Raw genomic sequence first — 19,053 nt, forward strand, 5'->3', positions numbered from 1 at the left:
GAAAACATATTGTAGTTTCTGCAAAATAGCCACCCTTTGTTCTGGTTACTGCGTTGCACACTCTTGGCATTCTCTCGAGGTTTTCACTTCACAGGTGTCATAGTTTTGATGCCTTCAGTGACAATCTACAATAGTCATGAAAATAAAGAAAACTCATTGAAATGAGAAGGTGTCTCTCAACTTTTGTCCTGTACTGTAAGTCTAATAGTGCAGGTAAAAGTCCGGCTCCCTGGTCCTTAGCTTTCTAGAAATGTGGCCCCCAAAACAACTGAGTTGAATATCCCTGCTGTATCACATTCCAGTTTTTTTCACATCTAGATATTGCTCTTTGACACTGAAAAACAAGGAAGGTTTGTTTTTCAACAACATTTGTTGGATTTCAAAATAAAATTCAAATAAACCATTTGTTTTTCAATCCCTAAGGAAAGTAAGGAAAATTCAATGACCAAAACATACACTGACCAACGCTCCGTGTACTTTCCGTTCCTTCTATTTTCAATTCTGAAACGCAAATCAAAAAACAACATTTGGGCCGTTTGTCGGTTTTTATTACGTATTGGATATTTTAAAACACACAAAAAAGGGTTGTGTGGAGGGGGGGGCGTGGCCTGCGGGCCTGCAGCGAAGCTGGGTGTGCCAGGAACGGCTTCGAAATCGCTCCAGCTCCAACCCCTCTCTCCTCCCGGCTGCTGCCTTTTAATAGAGCGACAGGTGATTAGATAACTAGGCCCAGGTGGACCATCCACGCACCTGTCGCTGATTTCAAAGCCGGTCCTAGCACACCCCGCTTCGCTGCAGGCCCGCAGGCCACGCCCCCCTCCACAGGTTGACTTTTATTCAAATATTGCCATAAAATTGGATTTTCCATATAAACACAAAAATCCAATTTATGTTCATCCAAAATACAAAAATTGTCTGTGTGATGACAAATTGAACCGGAAGCAGTAATTTAGCTTTAGTTTTTTAGCATAACGGTCCATGTACATTTCATTCATTCTATTTTTAATTCTCTAATGTGAATCAAAAAACACATTTTGGGTCATTTTTTGCTATTTTTCATTCCTGAAACAAAAGTTGGTCAAACGACAATAGGACTCTTGCTGAGCAAAGATGTTAGCTTTATGCTAAAAACATGCTAAGCTAAAATACTGCTTCCAGTTCAATTTGTCATCACACAAACCACACATTTTTGCATTTTGGATTAACGTAAATTGGATTTTTGTGTTTATTTGGCTGAGATGAGGTGGCGACTTGTCCAGGGTGTACCCCGCCTTCCGCCCGACTGCAGCTGAGATAGGCTCCAGCACCCCCCACTACCCCAAAAGGGACAAGCGGTAGAAAATCGATGGATGGATGGTGTTTATATGGAAAAATTAAACTCCTTAAAAGGAAAACAGCACAAAATCAAATGTTATGGCAATATTGCAACCCTTTTTTGTTTGTTTTCAAAACTGCCATATATGATAAAAATGGAAAAAACAGCCCTATTCTTGTTTTTTGATTTGCGTTTCAGAATTGGAACTAGAATGAACGGACCACCAACAACAACTTTGTTTTTCAATGTTCTTTTTTGTATTTTAAAAATTTGTTTTTGTTTTTTTCAATGAAGAAAATGAAATGACCAAAACGTGGACTGACCGATCCTCCATTGTTTATGTTCCTCTTCACGCCTCCTTGTAAACGTGTGACCAATCGACATGTCCCAGATGTTCCCGCCGGGGTCACATGACTCAAAAAACCGGGCAACGAGATCGCTTCTTTTGGTCCGGAGTCTCTTTTCACGCTTTCTCTTTGGCACCATCCAGGACAAACTTTTCAATAAATAAGAAAAAAAAAACAAGTAGAAATAAATAACAATAAGTTAACTTAATAAATATACCTCTTACACACAAGCGTTGATATATATTTATATATATATATATATTTATGTATTTATACATGTATAAATGCCAAAAAGGTCTTTGCTGAATCCTGGTGTGGTTCTGCAGGACCCCAAGAAAGAAAGGAAGGAATATTCCTGGAGTTTTCCCCACAAAAAGAAACTTTTTTGTTGTGTGGTTTTTCAGGAAAGGCAGGAAATGTAACCATATTTAGTCTCCATCCAGCGTGTAGTCCGCCAAAAGTTAGCCGGGATAGGCTCCAGCTTTCCCTGTGCCGTCAAACACAGCCGCACTTCTTGGCCGAGTGTTTCTTGAGCGTGTGATACACAACGTTGTCGTCCAGGAAGGACAAGTCGTCGTCAAAAGCGATGGGCCGACAGCACGTGCGTGCGGGCGGGTCCTTGTCCAGCTTCCTGCTGTGACTCAGGTTGTTGAGGATCTTGTCGTAGTTGGTCTCGGCCTCTGCACACGGCCCGCTGCAGTAGCGGAAGATCATCTCCTCTTTGGTCTGGTAGCCAAGACCCAAGTCAGTCACGTTGAGGTGGACCTCCTTCAGCAGGCAGCCTCGACTCTGGACCGACGTGGTCCCTCTGCCTCGCTCGCCTCGTCCTCCCTTGCCTCGACTCCGCCCTCGTCTCCTCTCGCCTCTTGGACCCCTGCTGTTTGATGCTCCTCTCTGACGCTGATCCTTCTGGACACGCGACTCCGAGGATCTCCGCAGTCTGCCGATGGTGTCCTCGATGAAGTCCATGACGTCATCAAAGTGCTGGGAATCAGGACCCGTGGTGTCGTCTGAAACATGAAAAAAATCAACTTTCACATTTAACTCTGGAAATGTCTGCAAGTCAGAGTTCAACCGACAATTAAAAGGTCAAAATGTCTTAATGCAAAACTTAGATTGTCTTTGCTTTGTTGTCCTTATTTTGTAATGTCAGCACTAAGGTGATAAGAGGAAGGTGTCATGAAGATCTCTGTCCTCACTACAATGTTAAGAGTCTGACCTCCAAGGCACACAACAATCTTCATGTCCAACATGCAAGTAAGTATTGGACGCCATTTTTGTCTTTTTACATTTTATGACTCATCAAAATGTTCAAAAGTTGCTTGTACAGTTTTTAACCTTTTCACCATGAAATTAATTCATTCAATTGTCTTTCCTTCCTACCTGCCATCCCTTCTTCCTTCATCCTACTTACATTCTATCTTAACCACTTCTTTCCTTCCATACCACCTACATTCCTTCTACCTGCCTTCCTTCATCCTACCTACCTTCTATCCTAACTACCTATCTTTTTTCCTTCATCATGCCAACCTTCTTTCCATACCACCTACCTTGCTTGCTTCCTACCATAGCACCTACGTTCCTTCCATACCACCTACCTTCCTTCATCCTACTTACCTTATGTCCTAACGTCTACATTCTTTCCTTCCTTCTACCAAACTTCCATCCATATCACCTACCATTCTTTCTTCTTTCATCCTACCTTTCTTTTCTTCCTACCTACTTTCCATCCTACATCCTACCTACCACCCCTTCTTCCTTCCAACCTTCCTTCAAGCCTACCTACCTTTTCTCTCAACCAATCACCTTCCTTTCTTCTTCCTACCAACCTTCCTTCCATATCACCCACCTTCCTTCATCTTACTTACATTCTATCTTAACCACCTACCTCCCTTCCTTCATCCTGCCAACCTTCTTTCCATACACCTATCTTCTTTCCTTCCATACCACTTACTTTCCTTCATCCTACTTACCTTCTACCTACCTTCCTTCATCCTACCTACCTTCTATCCTAACTACCTATATTTCTTCCTTCATCCTGCCAACCTTCTTTCCATACCACCTACCTTGCTTTCTTCCTACCATAGCACCTACCTTCCTTCCATACCACCTACCTTCCTTCATCCTACTTACCTTATGTCCTAACGTCTACATTCTTTCCTTCCATCCTACCAAACTTCCATCCATATCACCTACCATTCTTTCTTCCTTCATCCTACCTTCTTTCTTTTCTCCCTACCTATTTTCCATCCTACATCCTACCTACCATCCCTTCTTACTTCCCAACCTTCCTTTGATCCTACCTGCCTTTTCTCTTAACCATTCATGTGTTCTCCAGAATTTTTTTTTTCATTCTTGTTTGGTGTGGGTTCCCAGTGTGGCGCATATTTGTAACAGTGTTAAAGTTGTTTGTATGGCCACCCTCAGTGTGACCTGTATGGCTGTTGACCAAGTATGAATTGCATTCACTTGTGTGTGTGAAAAGCCGTAGATATTATGTAACTGGGTAGTGCCTTTTAGGTTTATTGGCGCTCTGTACTTCTCCCTACGTCCGTGTACACAGCAGCGTTTTAAAAAGTCATACATTTTACTTTTCGAAACAGATACCGATCATTTCCGATATTACATTTTAAAGCATTTACCGGCCGATAATATCGTCAGTCCGATATTATCGGACATCCCTAGTTATTATCAAAAACAATAACCACATTTCCTCATCACCAACTTCTACTAGAACATGTGTGTCAAACTCATTTTAGATGGGGGGCCACATGGAGAAAAATCTACACCCAAGTGGGCCGGACTGGTAAAATCACGGCACGATAACTTCAAAATAAAGACAAGTTCAGATTGTTTTCTTTGTTTTAAAAATAGAACAAGCACATTCTAAAATTGTACAAATCATTATGTTGTTGTTTTTTGTTTACACTTACATGTTGCGGTTAATAGTATTATATCTTTATTTGTTGTTATTTTATATTTTCTGAATAAATTATGTGACCATGTTCATCAGTCAACTCATTGGTGTTAATTTTCAATCTATCAATATAAAACAATTATATCAAAATCAAATTAAAGGATGTTATTTATGTAGTTTGATTATTTTCCTCGACTGATGTGGTTTATTTTTTACATATGTAGCATCATCTACAAAGATACAAAGAATTGCTATTGCGACATCCAGTGGACACATTTAGAACAGCAGTTTCTTTCATTTAAAAATTTCAGGTTAATTTTTATACTTAGCAAACTCATCCCGCGGGCCGGATAAAAGCTGTTCGCGGGCCTGGGGCCGTACGTTGGACACCCCTGTACTAGGACATGTTTACAAATGTTGTTCCTGGCTCCAAAACGATGACGGTTTTTATTCCGCTCAATTTTTTTGTTAAAAACATTCAGTAAAAAAACACTTGGAATATTTTGTTTTCACTTTCTACGTCAACATGAAAATGTGTGCTTCAATCATACTTGCCAACCTTGAGACCTCCGATTTCGGAGGGTGGGGGGTGGGGGCGGGGGCGTGGTTGGGGGCGTGGTTACGATATATATATATATATATAAGAAATACTTGACTTTCAGTGAATTCTAGCTATATATATATATATATATATATATATATATATATATAAATAAAATAAATACTTGAATTTCAGTGTTCATTTACAAACTACAACTCACAAACACTTTAGAGTTAGGCTCCACCATCAGAATGTGTACTTAAACTTATAAAGATCACATGGATATTATTCAGTGAGTTGATTCACCAAAACTAACCTGTTATAGAGGAGGAAAAAGCACACAGGACATTTCAATTGTTCACAGACTGGTCGCGCTCATCAGAATGACAAGACACTTCCGGTCTGCAGGTGATAGCATTCAATTGGGAAGAAACGCCCTACTGCCCCCTACTGACCAATGTGAATACTGATAAATGTGTAATGACAGCTCCAAAAACGAATTCAAACCACAAAATAAAATAAATAAATCAACACAAAAATGTGACACATTATGGGTGGGTCACATATGCATGTACAGTAGATGGCAGTATTGTCCTGTTTAAAAGTGTCACAACATTGCTGTTTACGGCAGACGAACTGCTTTACGGTAGACACTGTTGTTGTGTGTTGTCAACACGTCACTCAGGTCCGCCTGAATTTCGGGAGTTTTTCGGGAGAAAATTTGTCCCGGGAGGTTTTCGGGAGAGGCGCTGAATTTCGGGAGTCTCCCGGAAAATCCGTATGGCTTCAATGCACTTAAGGCTGTAATACTAACACAGAGCCACTAGTTGGCGATGTCACTACAACAAAATATTGTTCAAAACCCTCATGAAAAATAAAATGTGAATGACAATTATTTTGCTTCAAATTGAGATTATAATTTTATTATGGGCCTGCTGCCATGCAAGCAGCCCATGTTGTTATTCCTCATACTTCAACTTTTATTATTATAGTTCCACACGTTTCTCTTACGATTAATACGAGACAGATCGGCCAACGGACCCCCCACATATGTTATACCGTCGGAAAGGTCTCACTCGCGACGACGGATGTACTTTAAGTTGGCAACATTTCGTGTTACCATGGTGACGCTATTCACGAATAAAAACAAAATGGGCCAATTGAATGGGTACAATACCCTTTTCATGGACAATTGCTCTGAGACAAACGCCAAAAAGTCACGATTACCTCCTCTTGTAGCTCAGCCATTCTTTCTTGTAGCTTGGTGCTTATCGTCTCATTTTGTTCACACATGTCTACTTTCGACACAAGCTAATTGATAGCATGCTAACGTTAGCTTGCTTGCATGCTAACATAAACATGATATTTTTGGAGTTAAATTTGCTTCCGTTTACCCCAGAGTCAAAAAATTTGGCACGTGACACTTGTTAATAACTGTTAGCATGCAAATATTAACTTTTTTAGCTGTTTTTTCACTTTTTTCTTTACTTCCGCAGCTATATACCTTACAGCCGTGTTACTTGATATGGGAGACATGCTAACTGTTAGCATGACATCGTTAAGTGTTACATTTTTAATTTACCGCATTTTTCGGAGTATAAGTCGCTCCGGAGTATAAGTCCCACCGGCCAAAAATGCTTATTAAAGAAGGAAAAAACATATATAAGTCGCACTGGAGTATAAGTCGCATTTTTTGGGGAAATTTATTTGATATAAGCCAACACCAAGAAAACACATTTGAAAGGCAATTTAAAATAAATAAAGAATAGTGAACAACAGGCTGAATAAGTGTACATTATATGACGCATAAATGACCAACTGGTATGTTAACGTAACATATTATGGTAAGAGTCATTCAAATAACTATAACATATAGAACATGCTATACGTTTACCAAACAATCTGTCACTCCTAATCGCTAAATCCCATGAAATCTTATACGTCTAGTCTCTTACGTGAATGAGCTAAATAATATTATTTGATATTTTACGCTAATGTGTTAATAATTTTGCACATAAGTCGCTCCTGAGTATAAGTCGCACCCCCGGCCAATCAATGAAAAATACTGCGACTTATAGTCCGAAAAATACGGTATATATACTGTATACATGTATATTCATATATTACTCATTGTTAAACGTGGCCCTTTGAGGGCAACCATAACTTCGATGTGGCCCGCAATGAAAATGAGTTTGACACCCCTGATCTAGTAGCATTACTCTGGCATCTTTTTCATTGTCATCCATGGTTGGCAATGACGGAAGATAAACATCAAAACGGTCAACAAGAGTTGTGGATCACTGCATGTCCTCTTACATCTCGAGAGGACCTGTATTAGAGACACTGCAACAGGAGAGCAAACAGCATCCTCAGGGACTCATCCCACCCAGGTCACCACTGGCTTGAACTCTTGCCCTCAGGGAAGCGCTATAAGACCATCAAAGCAAGGACAAATAGACCGAAAAACAGTTTCTATAAATACGGTACATAACTCCACGTGTTCATTCGTAGTTTTGATGCCTTCAGTGACTATGATAAAAACTGATATATTGTTAATGTGTTTACCAAAAAAACCTATAGAATTTATGGCAAAATCTGTCAGCTGTGGTTGCCAAGAATGATGTACTTTTTTGTTAAGTACATAACTCCACATGTGTTCATTCGTAGTTTTGATGCCTTCAGTGACTATGGTAAAAACTGATGTATTGTTAACGTGTTTACCAAAAAACCTATAGAATTTACGGCAAAAAAACTGGCAGCTGTGGTTGCCAAGAATGATGTACTTTTTTGTTAAGTACCGTATTTTTCGGAGTATAAGTCGCTCCGGCCGAAAATGCATAATAAAGAAGGAAAAAAACATATCAGTCGCACTGGAGTATAAGTCGCATTTTTGGGGGAAATGTATTTGATAAAAGCCAACACCAAGAATAGACATTTGAAAGGCAATTTAAAATAAATAAAGAATAGTGAACAACAGGCTGAATAAGTGTACGTTATATGAGGCATAAATAACCAACTGGTATGTTAACGTAACATATTATGGTAAGAGTCATTCAAATAACTATAACATATAGAACATGCTATACGTTTACCAAACAATCTGTCACTCCTAATCGCTAAATCCCATGAAATCTTATACGTCTAGTCTCTTACGTGAATGAGATAAATAATATTATTTGATATTTTACGCTAATGTGTTAATCATTTCACACATAAGTCGCTCCTGAGTATAAGTCGCCGGCCAAACTAAGAAAAAAACTGCGATTTATAGTCCGAAAAATACGGTAAGCATGCTAATGTTTTAGGCTAGCCCTATAGCTCATTTTGTACAGTTACACCTAAAACTCAGATTCAGACAGTCGGCACCATCTTCTAAGTACGGCGGCTTCCGGCACAGATAGCAGGCCCATCAAAATGTTCTAGTTATAATTATAATTTCAAATCACACTGTTCTTATTAAACTATTTATTGTTTTCTTCTGTTTGAAGAAACTTCCAATGTTCTTTATGGAAGGTTCCGGAAGGACAATTGACAGAGGAATGAACAGAAATATAGAACATAAAACATTAAGTTTAAAAAAAAACATGGCACCATAAGTCGCTGGACAGTACAACCGTGCAAGTCGACAAAAAAGTCCATTCAATAATGCAACCGGGGCAGGAGAGCCAACTCGCCCTGGTTGACGGCGAGAGTGAGGAGGAAGTGTGGCGACAGCGTAGTCTTGAGAAAAATGTCAGCGTTCCTCTTAATATACATTTCAAAAAATTAAATAGACAACAAAGCAGTTGAGACTGACTTGACACATTTGATCATATAAACTGTAAAAAAAATAAATCTGTTAAATTTATGGTAAACACAGAAATTCACCATAAAAATACAGTCGTGATGTATAGGACATTGCAGATGTTGAATCCGTACATTTTACAGTTGATAACTGTTTTTACTTTTGGTAAATTACTATGAAAAAAACTGCTAACGTGTTTACCAAAAAAACCTACAGAATTTACGGCAAAAAACTGGCAGCTGTGGTTGATTGATTGATTGATTGATTGAGACTTTTATTAGTAGGTTGCACAGTACAGTACATATTCCGTACAATTGACCACTAAATGGTAACACCCCAATAAGTTTTTCAACTTGTTTAAGTCAGGGTCCACGTTAATCAATTAATTTGCCAGGAATTCACCGTGAAACAAATTAGGGCCAATTTTAGTGTTGCCAATTCCCAGGTGCTTGTGTTTGGAGGTGGGAGGAAGCCACAGTACACTGCAAAAACTGAAATCTAAGTAAGATTAAATATCTCAAATAAGGGTGATAATTGCTTATTTTCTGTCTGATAAGATCATTCTTCTCACTAAGCAGATTTGATGTTAGAGTGTTTTACTTGTTTTAAGTGTTTTGGTCCTAAATGATCTTAGTAAGATATTACAGCTTGTTGCTGAGATTTGATGACCTATATTGAGTAAAACATGCTTAAAACTTATATCAAGTGTTGCAAAGCTGTGTCATCAACACTCACAAGTATAAAACTACTTTTTCAAAATAATAATTTGTTATTTCAAGCATGAAAAAAAAATCATGAAGCCGAGTGCATATCATTATGTCAAGATAATGGCACTAGCATTTACTTCATTTAGGAGTATTTTTCAACATATTGAGCAAAAAGGTCTCTTTTTTTTCTACCAAGAAAAGTGCACTTGTTATTAGTGAGAATATACTTATTTTAAGGTATTTTTGGGTTCATTGAGGTTAGCTGATTTTACTTGTTTTGGAAAGTCTTGACAAGCCGAATTTTCTTGTTCTATTGGCAGATAATTTTGCTTAGTTCAAGTAAAATACCCCTCATTTTTGTATAATTTTTTCTTGTTTTTGAACACTGACTTTTTGCAGTGTACCTGGAGACAACCCACGCAGTCACGGGGAGAACATGCAAACTGAACACAGAAAGACCCCGAGCCCGGGAATCGAACTCAGGACCTTTTCTCTGTGAGGTCCATGTTCCTTCAAGTGAGCGATTTAAAAATGCTGTATCTGTTAGATCAGTGTTTTTCAACCTTTTTTGAGCCAAGGCACATTTTTTTGCGTTTAAAAAATGCGGAGGCACACCACCAGCAGAAATCATTAAAAACGAAACTCAGTTGACAGTAAAAAGTCGTTGTCGCAATTGTTGGATATGACTTTAAACCATAACCAAGCATGCATTACTATAGCTCTTGTCTCAAATTAGGTGTACTGTCACATCACACCCTGACTTATTTTGAGTTGTTTGCTGTTTTCCTGTGTGTAGTGTTTTACTTCTTGTCTTGCGCTCCTATTTTGGTGGATTTTTCTCTTTTTTTGGTATTTTCCTGTAGCGGTTTAATGTCTTCCTTTGAACGATATTTCCCGCATCTACTTTGTTTTAGCAATCAAGAATATTTCAGTTGTTTTTATCCTTCTTTGTGGGGACATTGTTGATTGTCATGTCATGTTCGGATGTACATTGTCTTTGCTCCACAGTAAGTCTTTGCTGTCGTCCAGCATTCTGTTTTTGTTTACTTTGTAGCCAGTTCAGTTTAAGTTTCGTTCTGCATAGCCTTCCCTAAGCTTCAATGCCTTTTCTTAGGGGCACTCAACTTTTGTTTATTTTTGGTTTAAGCATTAGACACCTTTTTTTTTACCTGCACGCTGCCTCCCGCTGTTTCCGACATCTACAACGCAATTAGCTACCTGCTGCCACCTACTGATATGGAAGAGTATTACACGGTTACTCTGCCGATCTCTAGACAGCACCGACACTCAACAACAACACGTCATTTGCAGACTATAATTACTGGTTTGCAAAACATATTTTTAACCCAAATAGGTGAAATTAGATAATCTCCCACGGCACACCAGACTGTATCCACACAGTGGTTGAAAAACACTGAGTTAGATAGCTGCTTGCAACCACTAGCAGTTACTGAGCATTTAATGCTCATGTTTAATAGCTCACTTGAAGGAGGTCATGTTGTGAGTTGTCCAGTGAAAGGTTGTACAAATAATTTCAAGTTAAAATCCTCACGTACCGCTCATATGCCTGGGAAACACCGGCATTTTGCAGATCCTAGTATTAGTGACAGGGCGGCACAGTTAGCGCTTGTGCCTCACAGTGAGAAGGTCCTTGGGTTTGATTCCCGTGTGTGGAGTTTGCATGTTGCTTTGAGACACTCATGATTTAGGGCTATATAAGTAAACATTGATTGATGTTCTCCCTTTGACTGCGTGAGTTCTCTCCACGTATTCCGGCTTTGTCCAAAGACATGCACCTGGGGATAAGCTGATTGGCTAACTTTAAAATTGGCCCTACTTTGGTTTACGGTGAATTCCTGGCAACCACAGCTGCCTATAAATTCTATACATTTTTTTGTAAATAGATTAACAATTGTATGAGTTTTTTTCATAGTAATTTACCATACTTGCCAACCCTCCCGAATTTTCCGGGAGACTCCCGAATTTCAGTGCCTCTCCCGAAAATCTCCCGGGACAACCATTCTCCCGAATTTCTCCCGATTTCCAGCCGGACTTAAGGCACGCCCCCTCCAGGTCCGTGCGGACCTGAGTGAGGACAGCCTGTTGTCACGTCCGCTTGGCCAACCAAAAACTAACCACAGAACACTATACCGTATGTGGTTACCTTTTGGTTGGCCAACGGTTTACGTTGTATTGCGCACCCTGACGGCGAGTGTGGGAGTCGGTTCTGAAGTATGAAGTAAAGAGACGTAACTTCGTCACCTCGCCTGGTTATTGACTCCAACCCAGAATATTACACTGCACATACCTATGCTTCTTCAAAGGCTGTGCTACTGGCTGCAAAGCATTGCACTTTCAAACACAACAATGAGTAGAGAGGAGTGTTATGTGTGTATATGTATAAATAAATGAACACTGAAATTCAAGTATTTCTTTTATTTATATACTTGAATTTCAGTGAATTCTAGCTATAATCACCCGAATTTGGAGGTCTCAAGGTTGGCAAGTATGTAATTTACTGCAATCAAAACAGTCTAATTCAACATCAACATACTGTAATGTCCTGACGGATCGGTGCGGCGTCTTCAGTAATGCGGACGCTGTATCGATCCGTTGTGGTGAAGAAGGAGCTGAGCCGGAAGGCAAAGCTCTCAATTTACCGGTCGATCTACGTTCCCATCCTCACCTATGGTCATGAGCTTTGGGTTATGACCGAAAGGACAAGATCACGGGTACAAGCAGCCGAAATGAGTTTCCTCCGCCGGGTGGCGGGGCTCTCCCTTAGAGATAGGGTGAGAAGCTCTGCCATCCGGGGGGAGCTCAAAGTAAAGCCGCTGCTCCTCCACATGGAGAGGAGCCAGATGAGGTGGTTCGGGCATCTGGTCAGGATGCCACCCGAACGCCTCCCTAGGGAGGTGTTTAGGGCACGTCCGACCGGTAGGAGGCCGCGGGGAAGACCCAGGACACGTTGGGAAGACTATGTCTCCCGGCTGGCCTGGGAACGCCTCGGGGTCCCACAGGAAGAGCTGGACGAAGTGGCTGGGGAGAGGGAAGTCTGGGCTTCCCTGCTTAGGCTGCTGCCCCCGCGACCCGACCTCAGATAAGCGGAAGAAGATGGATGGATGGATGGATGGATGGATTATTATTTATTTCCTTTATTATTTATTTATTTAGTTAGTTATTATTTATTTATTTATTTACTTTATTGTATTATTTATTTACTTTTTTATTGTATTATTTATTTACTTATTTTATTTATTTATTTATTTTATTTTATTTTATTTATTTTTTTTATTTATTATTATTTATTTATTTACTTATTTTATTTATTATTTATTTACTTATTTTTATTTATTTATTTATTTTATTTACTTATTTTATTATTTTAATTTAATTTAATATTAATATTTAATTAATTAATTAATTTTTTAATTTGAATTGTATTTTACTGTAAATTGTGCAGATATTTTTTATTTTACAGTAATTTAGGTTATCTATTGTTTCTTGGTTTGCAGGAATCCACTGCATTTACTTTTGTGATCAACTATTTTGTATTGTACCGTGTTTTACTGTTGTTTTGCCAAAGTTTTTAGGGTCTTTTTTTTTTTTTTACAGCGTAATATATTTGTGTGTTTCCACTGCAGTGCCACATAGCCAACAGTCGCGATTAACAACAATGATGTCACCGGTGAGTCGTGACCATGTGGTGCAGATTGACAGGAAGTTGACCTGCCGTCAGCCACCTTATTGTTGGTAAGTTCTACAAGAGTCCATCTAATCAGTAGCACACGGATGCTCTTATGAACTTCTCTTCATGTGCAAAGTGGAGCATCCCTGCCGTGTTGTTGACATAAACGTCACGGCGTTCGCCAAGCTTCCATTCTAGTTCTCTCCGCCCCCCGAGTGAGGATGATACAGAGTCATGCTCCTCCAAACATCATAAATCCTCCTGCCCACCGTCGCCGTTAAAAAACCAACATAAACAACCGGCGTCAAACTTTCCGCTCTGTTTCCAGCCTGATTTCTGACTTCTGGCACACTCGGGTGAAAGGTCGCGGCGGCGGAGCAGAGGCAAGAGCCAGTAATATAAACAGCGGAAGAGAGGCGGACATGTTTGGCAGCACCGTGGGTTTTTTTTTTTTTTTGGTGGAGGGGAGTGTGATGTAACTATTAGCAAACTGCAGACATGAATTAACAATTCATCATTTCACTTCTTACATGTAGACTACTTACACATGCTCTTATAACCTGCACCTATTTGGATGCACCTTCTGCACAAGTATTGAAAAATACACAAAATTGAGCTTTAATGCAGTTTTTTTTCCTTGATTATTACTAGAGATGTCCGATAATGGCTTTTTTGCCGATATCCGATATTCCGATATTGTCCAACACTTAATTACCGATACCGATATCAACCGATACCGATATATACAGTCGTGGAATTAACACATTATTATGCCTAATTTTGTTGTGATGCCCCGCTGGATGCATTAAACAATGTAACAAGGTTTTCCAAAATAAATTAACTCAAGTTATGGAAAAAAATGCCAACATGGCACTGCCATATTTATTATTGAAGTCACAAAGTGCATTATTTTTTTGAACATGCCTCAAAACAGCAGCTTGGAATTTGGGACATGCTGAGAGAGCATGAGGAGGTTGAGGTGGGCGGGGTTTGGGTAAGGGCTAGCGGGGGTGTATATTGTAGCATCCCGGAAAATTTAGTGCTGCAAGGGGTTCTGGGTATTTGTTCTGTTGTGTTTATGTTGTGTTACGGTGCGGATGTTCTCCCGAAATGTGTTTGTCATTCTTGTTTGGAGTGGGTTCACAGTGTGGCGCATATTTGTAACAGTGTTAAAGTTGTTTATACGGCCACCCTCAGTGTGACCTGTATGGCTGTTGACCAAGTATGCTTTGCATTCACTTGTGTGTGTGAAAAGCCATAGATATTATGTGACTGGGTCCGGCACGCAAAGGCAGTGCCTTTAAGGTTTATTGGCGCTCTGTACTTCTCCCTACGTCCGTGTACACAGCGGCGTTTTAAAAAGTCATAAATTTGACTTTTTGAAACCGATACCGATAATTTCCGATATTACATTTTAAAGCATTTATCGGCCGATAATATCGGCAGTCCGCTATTATCGGACATCTCTAATTATTACCAATCCTGCACAAACTACTTCAATAACTTTATATACAATATTGTAAAAAAAAAAACAAAAAAAACTACATGCACACTTATATCCAGATCTGCACCAAATGTTTGAGTACCAACTGAGTTCTGCCAACACATAAAAACAAGCGCAAAGTGGCAACTGAAATTATGATTTATTTAAAGGCGTTTATTCACCTCAATTGTAAAGATGATCATAAACAGCAGGCAATAATTGTCATTACGTTTAATTTTGATAAGGATTTGGAGTGCAAGAAAATGAATATAATTATTTAAACAGTGCTTCTCAATTATTTTCTGTTATGCACCCTCTGAGGAAGAAGAAAACAATTAGCTCCTCCCTTTTAATTAGAATAATTTGTCTGTTAAATTGTTATATAGTAAGTACACCTCTGCATAGCATTGTTTCCTTATAAACATTACAGTAAACTTACAAGAAAGAATAACTTTGTTAACATTGTTCTTTATTCTATATCAGAACATATTTAAAGTGTGAATGATATATATTTTTTTATATAGCACTTTTCTCTAGTGACTCAAAGCACTTTACATAGTGAAACAACATGATCTAAGTTACATTTAAACCAGTGTGGGTGGCGAGTGGGTGAAGTGTCTTGCCCAAGGACCACAACAGCTGTGGATAGGATGGCAGAAGCGGGGATCGAACCTGGAACCCTCAGGTTGCTGGCACGGCCGCTCTACCAACCAAGCATCAATTTGCTTGAAATTCCCCCCAAAAATGTATTCCTATTTAAACTACAGCTAACTTATAAACAAGTATATTGCACAATGATCTAATAGTGGTCGCTGCTCAGCCTGCATTAACACCAGTGATGAGTTCAATGTCAACAACAGACAACATTTTAAAGCACATAATGACGCTGCTGACCACCTATTAGACTTCAAATGCAGCATCTTCCATCTTGTGGCGTTCAGGGACAAGAAAATACATCAGGAAGTTGCCTACAGCCACAACTGTTAATCACAGTGTTTTTATGGAGACCCTGTTGGTTATTTGTTTTTTGTAAAACCACAATTGCTGACTAATTGAATGGAGTCGTTAATTGAAGCTCCCTCCAGGTGCACCATTGTTATGAATAGGGCCCTACTGCTTGCATATATATATATATATATATATATATATATATATATATATATATATATATATATATATATATATATATATATATATATATATATATATATACATATACAGGCCACAAATTTGGACACACCTTCTCCTCATGCAATGTGTTTTCTTTATTTTCATGACTATTTACATTGTAGATTGTCACTGAAGGCATCAAAACTATGAATGAACACATGTGGAGTTATGTACTTAACAAAAAAAAGTGAAATAACTGAAAACATGTTTTATATTCTGGTTTCTTCAAAATAGCCACCCTTTGCTCTGATTACTGCTTTGCACACTGTTGGTATTCTCTCGATGAGCTTCAAGAGGTAGTCACCTGAAATGGTTTTCACTTCACAGGTGTGCTTGAAGCTCATATAACGTACACTTATTCAGCCTGTTGTTCACTTTTCTTTATTTATTTTAAATTGCCTTTCAAATGTCTATTCTTGGTGTTGGCTTTTATCAAATACATTTCCCCCAAAAATGCGACTTATACTCCAGTGCGACTTATATATGTTTTTTTCCCTTCTTTATTATGCATTTTCGGCCGGTGAGACTTATACTCCGAAAAATACGGTTATTCATTCATAGTTTTGATGCCTTAAGTGAAAAAAATGATATATTGTTAACGTGTTTACCAAATATCCTATGGAATTTACGGCCAAAAACTGGCAGCTGTGGTTGCCAGTAATGATGTAATTTTCTGTTAAGTACATAACTCCACATGTGTTCATTCATAGTTTTGATGCCTTCAGTAACAATCTACAATGTAAATAGTCATGAAAATAAAGAAAACACATTGAATGAGGAGAAGGTGTGTCCAAACTTGTGGCCTGTATATATATATATATATATACATATATATATATATATATATATATATATATATATATATATATATATATATATATATATATACATACATACAGGTAAAAGCCAGTAAATTAGAATATTTTTGAAAAACTTGAATGAGGAGAAGGTGTGTCCAAACTTTTGGCCTGTACTGTATATATATATATATATATAAATTCCTTTGTCCTGATCCTCACCAAAACGTGCCATAGTTGCGTGGTGACGTGCAAGCCTTACATTGATCCTCCATGGAGACGTCCTGCAGGCTGCGCTCCTCGTGGCGTCGCCGCAACAACAACAACGTCTCCTCTCGGTCGTCCTGGTGGGCTGGGTGCGCGTCAGGGAAGGTCCTCTTGTCTGGCTGCTGCGGGCTGCTTGGGTGGTAGAGAGGCCGGGTAGCAACGGAGCTCAGGAGCAACAAACACATGGCCGCGACGTCCCATAACTTCATCTTAGACTCAGTTCCTACGAGCTGTGCGGGGGGGGGGGAGAAGTCGCGTTAAGCTGTGCAATGGCGCGTAAACGCGTGCGTAAAAGTGCATTCTCTTTACATTACGCACGCCAGTCTTTACGTTGGACGCATACTAGTCGATATTGTCATACCTGGGGATGACATTGTGTGATAAAAATGCGCTCACCTTCAATATGGCCCCTGCAGACCCGCAGATCGCTGCCGTTACAATCCACACGCATGTATCGTCCCGATTCGGTGCGATCCCAAAACGACAGTTTTATGTCCAATCGGGGGACAAAACAGTCCGGATCCGCAAAGGTGCGCGCACTTTGGACCTCTGCGCCTGTCCACCCGACAAAAGTCACCCAAAGCCTCCGTTACATCCACGGTACAAGATCACACCCAAAACGCGCGTCGTCCTCCATGTCGTCCAGGTTTCAGCCGCTTCTTCCCCGCGCATGTCGTCCTCATCGCGGGAGCAGCGCCGAGCCGCGCTCCGCGGGCACTCCGGAGACTTTTATAGTCCAGTGCGCGCTGGGAGTCCGCCCTCTTTTTATGGAGAACAAACAGCGAGGAGTACGGCGCGCCAAAATTACACCCCCCAGACCCCTGTTTGCAGTTTTTAGATATGTGAGGGATTATGTCACACATCCTCATGTCCTTGGACTTGGATGTCAGGTTTCACTCTGCCTGCTTCTTTAATGTTACCTTTAAGCTTATGTCAACATGGGCTTGTTTAGAAGATGAAAATAATACTACTACTTACTGCATGCAGTACATATATGAGTTTCACTAAAGTACTCAAAACGCCGCCTATCATACTTGCAATGGAGTAATATGTAATCCAGGACACAAAAGGAAAGTGAAAGTGAGCAACCGCACAACTCTTGTTGATCATGGATGACAATGAAAAAGATGTTACTAGAGGTATAGTCAGGCCCGGCCCTAACCAATCTGGCGCCCTAGGCAGGATTTTAGATGGCGCCCCCCCCCCCCCCCACATCGGCAGTGAACTGTATATACTCACAAGAAACCAAATAGCTTTGTCTTTGACCTTTTTTTTACTTAAAGAAAGCAAATTAACAATCAGAATAGTTAACAAGATAAAAAAAAAATATGAATAAATAAATGAATGCAAAAAATAAAAAATGAATATATGAAATACAATATTTTTTACATACATATTGCTTAATTAACATTAATGATGTGCACTTTAACAACTAGGCTTACAACTATACCTAATGGTTGGAAAAGTGACTATTACCTGCAGGGCAAACATTAGCTAACCAGAAGGCAATAACAATGTAAACAAAAAACACCTGCTTAAAAGATCTAATACAAATGTCCCTGAGGAATGTAAGGTGGGAGTACTGTAATTACCTAACATTACATTATTATTTTCCATAACAATTTAGCCCCCTCCACAATATTAACCCGACGTTAAAACAGAACTAGCTATTTATTGATTAGCAATTGCCGAATCATGTAACATTAGCTTAATGCTAAAAAGCCAGGTTACTATCACATTCTGTAACAGACAAATAATTTCATGTAGGCTAACGTTACCTACCTGCTACCTCTTGTCTTTTTCTCGTTTCTCCTCCTCTTCTTTTCTCTTTTTTCTTCCCTGGGCACCTGACAGTTTTGGCCGTTTTGACATCTTGTGTTGATTTTTTGATGTGGTGACGTCCAAAAAGAGTCTTGATACGGGAAGGGAGGGGGCGCATAATATTTCTATTATATAGGCTTTACTTTGCATTTTAATTAACGTGGGATTATTTTTTGTATTTAGAAATAATAGTACCAACTTTTTTTTTTTTTCTCC

At 39.4% G+C, this 19,053-nt stretch overlaps 1 protein-coding gene across 1 annotated transcript; it reads right to left on the reverse strand.

Moving 5' to 3' along the window:
* Positions 1-1,388: 1,388 nt before the first annotated feature.
* On the reverse strand, positions 1,389-17,825 carry gdnfa (glial cell derived neurotrophic factor a). Its single transcript, XM_061926951.1, has 3 exons — positions 17,413-17,825; positions 17,012-17,246; positions 1,389-2,672 (listed from the first exon to the last, which is right to left on the reverse strand). Exons 2-3 carry the CDS (start codon positions 17,223-17,225, stop codon positions 2,158-2,160), a joined length of 729 nt encoding a protein of 242 aa, XP_061782935.1. The 5' UTR covers positions 17,226-17,246; positions 17,413-17,825; the 3' UTR covers positions 1,389-2,157.
* Positions 17,826-19,053: the final 1,228 nt, after the last annotated feature.

Source organism: Nerophis lumbriciformis, linkage group LG32 (genome assembly GCF_033978685.3).
Source record: "Nerophis lumbriciformis linkage group LG32, RoL_Nlum_v2.1, whole genome shotgun sequence".
NCBI lineage: Eukaryota > Metazoa > Chordata > Actinopteri > Syngnathiformes > Syngnathidae > Nerophis > Nerophis lumbriciformis.